Here is a 5699-nt window from a genome sequence, read left to right as displayed (position 1 = left end):
GTCGTGTCTGCAAATTGCGCGCAGGTGACAAGAGTACCTACTTGAAGCATAAAGTTACCTGTATTTTTCCAACCAGCTGCAAATCCTACAGGTATTTTTGTCATCAATTTAAGAATTGTAATTTTTTTGTGTTGGTGGCTTTATTATTATAAAATGAAACATTTTTTAGGTGCTCTGTTTGACATGGCTACAAAGAAGAAGCAAAGAAACATGGAAGACGAAACCGTAAATTTAAAGTTGAATGGACCGAGATTTTCACGTTTATTCAAAACTTAAATGGCCTTCCTACCTATCTTATTTGTCAGGAAAATTGGCGCATAACAAGAAATCAAATTTGGAGAGACACTTTACAACTAAACACGTGTCATTTAGTACTAAATATCCTGTCAGTGATGCAAGGAAGAAAGCAGTTGAGGAACTTCAGAAGAGTCAAGAAAAATCAAGTTCTGTATTTAATTACTGGATGCAATTTTTCAACAATGTTAATATTGCAAGTTTCGTGGTTAGTCAAGAGATTGCTAAGAGAGGAAAACCATATACAGATGGCAAATACATAAAAAGTTGTTTTATAAATGCATCCGAAGAGCTATTTCGGGATTTTAAGAACAAAGCAGATATTCTAAAAAAAATTAAAGAGTTACCATTGTCTGCCAAAACAGGGAAAGATAGAACAGTCAAAATGTCTTCGGGGGGTGGAGGGGTGGGGGGACGGTATCTATTATGCTGGGAAACCTAGGCTAAACCAGAACCGTTTGGCGCAAACTGGGACGTGTGGCCACCTTATGGATGGGTGCTAGGAAAGTGGGTGAATTTACCGAGGGAAAGAATGCGGATGAAAAGAAGGAAGAAGTTGAACACTGGGCCTTGAGAAAGACCAACGTTTGGGGAATTGCTGGAGAAAGAGAACTCCCAGAGGATCCGGGAAAGTGGGCGAGCAGAGGAGGGTGGCAGACTCTCCAGCAGTTTTCCTGAGGCCAGTGATGGCCGGTGGTCCGGCCCCTGGAGCTGTGAATGCTGCGGATTCGACAAGGACCAAGATATGGCCATTGAAAGGAGCAACAAGGAAATCAATGGTGACTTACTGACAAACATCTCTTTGGTTTGATGGACTTGGAAGCCAAATTAAAGTAAAAAAAAAAAAAAAAAAAAAAAAAAAGAGTGAGTGGGAGGTGAGGACCCAGGAGGCAGCCAGTGCAAACTGCTCTTTTAAGTAAGAAGTGACCTTGAAGGGGAGGCCAAAGATAGGACTGTCCTGGAGGTGGAGTCCAAGAAGTTTCCTTTCTTTCTGGAAGAAAGATACTGGGATGTATCTACTGCGGCCGGCCGGAGCCAGGCGAGGCGCCCGAAGGAGTGGAAAGCGTAGTTACCCCTCTCCGGGGACATCGGGAGCGGTTCCCCAGGAGGTCTGAGGACGGCCGCCTGAGCGAGGATTCCCGCGGCGTCTGAGGAGCTGTCTGCAGACCCACCTGCATGCAAGACAGGAGCTGGGCCACTGGACCTGGGCATCATGGCCCAGCTGCAGTCCTCTGAAGTGCAGCAGCTGCTCCACAACAAGTTCGTCGTCATCCTGGGAGACTCCATCCAGAGGTCCGTGTACAAGGACCTGGTGCTCCTGCTGCAGAAGGATTGCCTGCTCACTTTCGACCAGCTCAAGGTCAAGGGGGAGCTGAGCTTCGAGCAGGACAAGCTGGTGGAAGGAGGCAAGAAGGATATCATGACCAACAGCACCGACTACCGCGAGGTCCGCGAGTTCTGCACCGGCCACCACCTGGTGCGCTTCTACTTCCTCACACGCGTGTACAATGAGTACGTCCGGGCCGTGCTGGAAGAGCTGCGGTCCCACGGGCACACCCCGGACCTGGTCATCATGAACTCCTGTCTCTGGTACATCTCCAGGTACGGGCAGGACTGCTTCAGCAGCTACCGGGCGAACCTGGAGAACCTGTTCCGGCACCTGGGCCAGGTGCTGCCAAAGTCATGCCTCCTGGTGTGGAACACGGCCATGCCCCTGGGCAGGAAGGTCACTGGGGGCTTCCTCCCGAAAGAGCAGCCGGCCATTTCCTCTGCCCGGATTAAAAAGGTGATCGAAGCCAACTTCTACAGCTATGTCGAGGCGAAGAACCACAATTTAGATGTGTTGGACTTGCATTTCCACTTCCGCCACGCGGAGATGCACCGGCACGGAGACGGGGTACATTGGAACCATCACGCGCACCGCCGCCTCTCCCAGCTGCTGCTGGCCCATGTGGCCGACGCTTGGGGTGTGGAGCTGCCTCACCGCCCACCAGTGGGCCAGTGGTTCAAGTGTGACCCTGCAAGGGGCAGAGCTAAACAGAGACTTGAAAGGCAGTCCCAGAGCAGCAGAAACCTAAGGGCCTTACCCCCACCCGCATCGTTGCCTCCTCCCAGACACAGCCCCCTGCTGCCACTCCCAGCTCCCCGCCCACCCCTGTCCCCACTCCTGCCTTCACCGCCTCTTCCAATTCCCTGTCACCCGGCCATGCACCCCCAGGTCTTGCTCTGTCCCCAAGATACCTATTTTTCCTCAGACCAACCTTTCCAGTCTGGTCAATTCTTCTTCAGCAATTTCCATTCTCCCCAGACAGGATTTGACTTAGGAAATGACTTTGTATTTGATCCCCAGCCACCAAGGGCCCCCTTCCCCACACCCTATTATCAGCAGCCGGCCCCTGTGGTTCATAGGGGTTTTCCCCGGAGTTTACCTCCTGGCCCTTATATGTCCTGGAGACAGGTGCCCAAACTTTACAGGAGGCAAGCCCAAGGCTACCCAGAGCCAAGGCCTCATTAGACTGACTTGTGCCTTTTTCCTCCTCATGGACATGGACTTGACAGATCATCTGACCGTTGCCTAAACTGACCGATCTTGTTAACAGAAGCCGTTGATCCACATTGGACTTCTTTTGGTTCTTTGCTGTTACCTGTTGTTAGCTATGGCCCCTTCCTCCATGCTCTGGGGGTGACCACGTGTTATTCCTGCCTCCCCACCCCCTGTTCTCTTTGTCTTTTTGTAAACAGAAAATTGAAATTAAAAGTTTTTTCACAAAAAAAAAAAAAAATGTCTTCGAATATAACCAACCAGCAAGTCGAAGATCTTAAATTGGTTTCAGCTTTATCAATAGCAGTTGATGAGTCTTGTGACATAAATGATACAGTGCAAGTTTCACTTTTTGTATGATTTATTTCATCTACAGGTCCTAAAGAAGAACTTTTAGGATTATTGCCACTCAAAGGTCAAACACGTGGAGAGGATATAGCAAATGCTGTGATTGAGTGCATTTAAAAACATCGTACTCCACTCAATAAAATTGTCTCAATTTCAACAGACGGGTTGAAAAGTATGACCAGCGTAAAAAATGGGTTTGTTGCTATTTTGAAAGAAAAAATTAATCATGAGATACTTATTTACCATTGCATCATTCATCCAGAAGTGCTTTATGTGCAGACATTTCCAGAAGAAATTTTCCAAGTTATGGAATTGGTGATTAAGATTATCAACTCCATTATAGCTAAAGCTCTTAATCATCGCCAGTTTAAAGAATTTTTAGTTGAAATGGAGAGTGAGTACACAGATCTTCTGCTGCATAACAAGGTACGTTGGTTATCAAGAGGAAATGTTTTGAAATGTTTCGCTTCCTTATTAACAGAAATTAAAGCATTTCTCCTTGAGAAGGGTGTTCACTATCCAGAACCGATGAACGATCGGTGGATCCAAAAATCTTATTTCATGGTAGACATTGCATCTCATCTAAATTAGCTTAATCTTAAACTACAGGGGAAAGGAAACATAGTTTTTTCGATGTTAGAAGAAGTTATTTCATTCAAAAACAAATTCTCTCTTTTTGCTCAAGATTTTGAAAGTGAAACTGATTCACTTTCCAAGCCTGTTGAAACATCGCCAAGAAAATAATTCTGATATTGACGTTTGCTATTTCAAAACAATACTTTTAAATATGAGGGAAGCTTTTCTCAACAGGTTTCAGGAATTCAGAAACAGCAAAGCGACGTTAGCCTTAGTTAAAAAACATCTCAATGCTACTGTAACAGAATTAAATTTTTCTCCCTTTAATATTGACATTGGCAACTTTGAAATGCAATTGCTGGATTTAAAAAACAAAGAACTGTGGAGCTCAAAATTTGAACGTTTTTGTGCTGATATAGAAATATTGGAGAAAAACAAATGTGAACTTAGTTCACAGCACAAGTGGTCTGCTTTGAAAGACCTGGAGAAGGAATATATGTTGATTTTTAACACCTGGAATAGTATTCCCGACTTATATAATGAACTGAAAAAACTAGCATTTGCTCTTCTTTCCTTATTCGGGTCTACATATTTATGTGAACAACCATTTTCAAGCATGAACCTTATCAAGAGTAAATTGAGAAGTCGTCTTATTGATGAGAACCTGGAATCGTGCCTAAAATTAAAAACAACATACAAACCTGACTTACCCAAACTTTCCAAGGAGATGCAAGGCCATTGTTCACATTAGTGTTTGTCAGTCATTGTCATGATTTAATTTTATGAATATTATAAGGTAAATTGTAAGGAATTTAATTTTATCAATAAATAATATCGTTATTAAGTATGATATCAAGTTTTATTCAATGTACCTATAGCTTAACTAAGACTTAAAACTTTAAGTAAAGTTTATTAAGTTAATTTTAGGGAACGTTGTGGAGTGAAAGAAGATGTAGTGTTGAGGATTGAGAAAGTTTGAGATGGTTTGGACATAGAGGATGAAGGAAAGGAGATGAAACAAGTATACAAGACGAGTGTGGATGGGAGAGTTGGAAGGGGTCGACCTCAGCAAACGGACCTCAATCAGATTGAGGATGTTTTTAGCAAAGGCCAGCTTAGGAGTACCCTAATTAAGTTAATAACAATGTACCTACCTATATAGTTTAAGTTTAAAAAATGTGGCTCTCAAAAGAAATTTCAATTGTTGTACTGTTGATATTTGGCTCTGTTGACTAATGAGTTTGCCGACCACTGGACTAGAGGCCCAATGCATGAAATTCATGCAAGAGTAGGCCTTTCTTCACCCGGCTGCTGGCATCGGCTTCCCTCTGGCACCCGGGACCCAAGCTTCCCTTGCAGTCCCGGCTTTGTCCAGAAGGATGTCTGGTCTAATTAGCATATTATGCTTTTATTATTATAGATGGTTAGAAAGTTTCTGTGCAGTGAATTTATATATTATTAGTAATGGAAACAAAAATACTTTAAAAAGTGTGCCACAACCACGGCCACCATCTGGTATAAAGCTAATAATAATCAGTGCTGTAAAATTATCTTCCTGTAAGAATAAACTTAGTATTTTGACATTTGGGAAATGGCTATATCTAAGCAGAGAGGTGCTTTGTATATTCTTACTATAGAAAGATGAATCTGAAATTGGACTGTAATTTGGATGACTAAGTAACAATTGTAGAAAAAAAAGGATGTGGTCTTCATAGAGATATCAAGTTTATAATGTTTATTTATTTTGTCAATAGACTTCAGGTTGTCTCCAGAACTATCTGAAGAGATAGTGCCATGGTTGATTAATGCAGGTATTTTTATTTATCTGACATTTATATCACCACAGTGGAAATTTGGAATATCAGGTTTAGGATTCAGTCAAAAAGAACCTATTGGTTCATTTTTCAGGGTGCTGTGATTATCAAAGTATTGCCTATAT

General features: G+C 43.0%; 1 protein-coding gene across 1 annotated transcript; it reads left to right on the top strand.

The window, feature by feature from the left end:
• Positions 1-1492: 1492 nt before the first annotated feature.
• On the top strand, positions 1493-2875 carry LOC308526993 (PC-esterase domain-containing protein 1B-like). Its single transcript, XM_081102298.1, has one exon. The coding sequence runs from the start codon at positions 1508-1510 to the stop codon at positions 2807-2809; it is 1302 nt and encodes a 433-aa protein (XP_080958424.1). The 5' UTR covers positions 1493-1507; the 3' UTR covers positions 2810-2875.
• Positions 2876-5699: the final 2824 nt, after the last annotated feature.

Source organism: Myotis nattereri, assembly GCF_964212035.1.
Source record: "Myotis nattereri genome assembly, chromosome: 1".
NCBI classification, from domain to species: domain Eukaryota; kingdom Metazoa; phylum Chordata; class Mammalia; order Chiroptera; family Vespertilionidae; genus Myotis; species Myotis nattereri.
The sequence above is the reverse complement of the archived record's forward strand: the minus strand, read 5'-3'. Positions and strand labels throughout refer to the sequence as shown.

Excerpts from the sequence above, each read along its gene's own strand:
- LOC308526993 (XM_081102298.1), top strand. The coding sequence starts at position 1,508 with ATGGCCCAGCTGCAGTCCTCTGAAGTGCAGCAGCTGCTCCACAACAAG.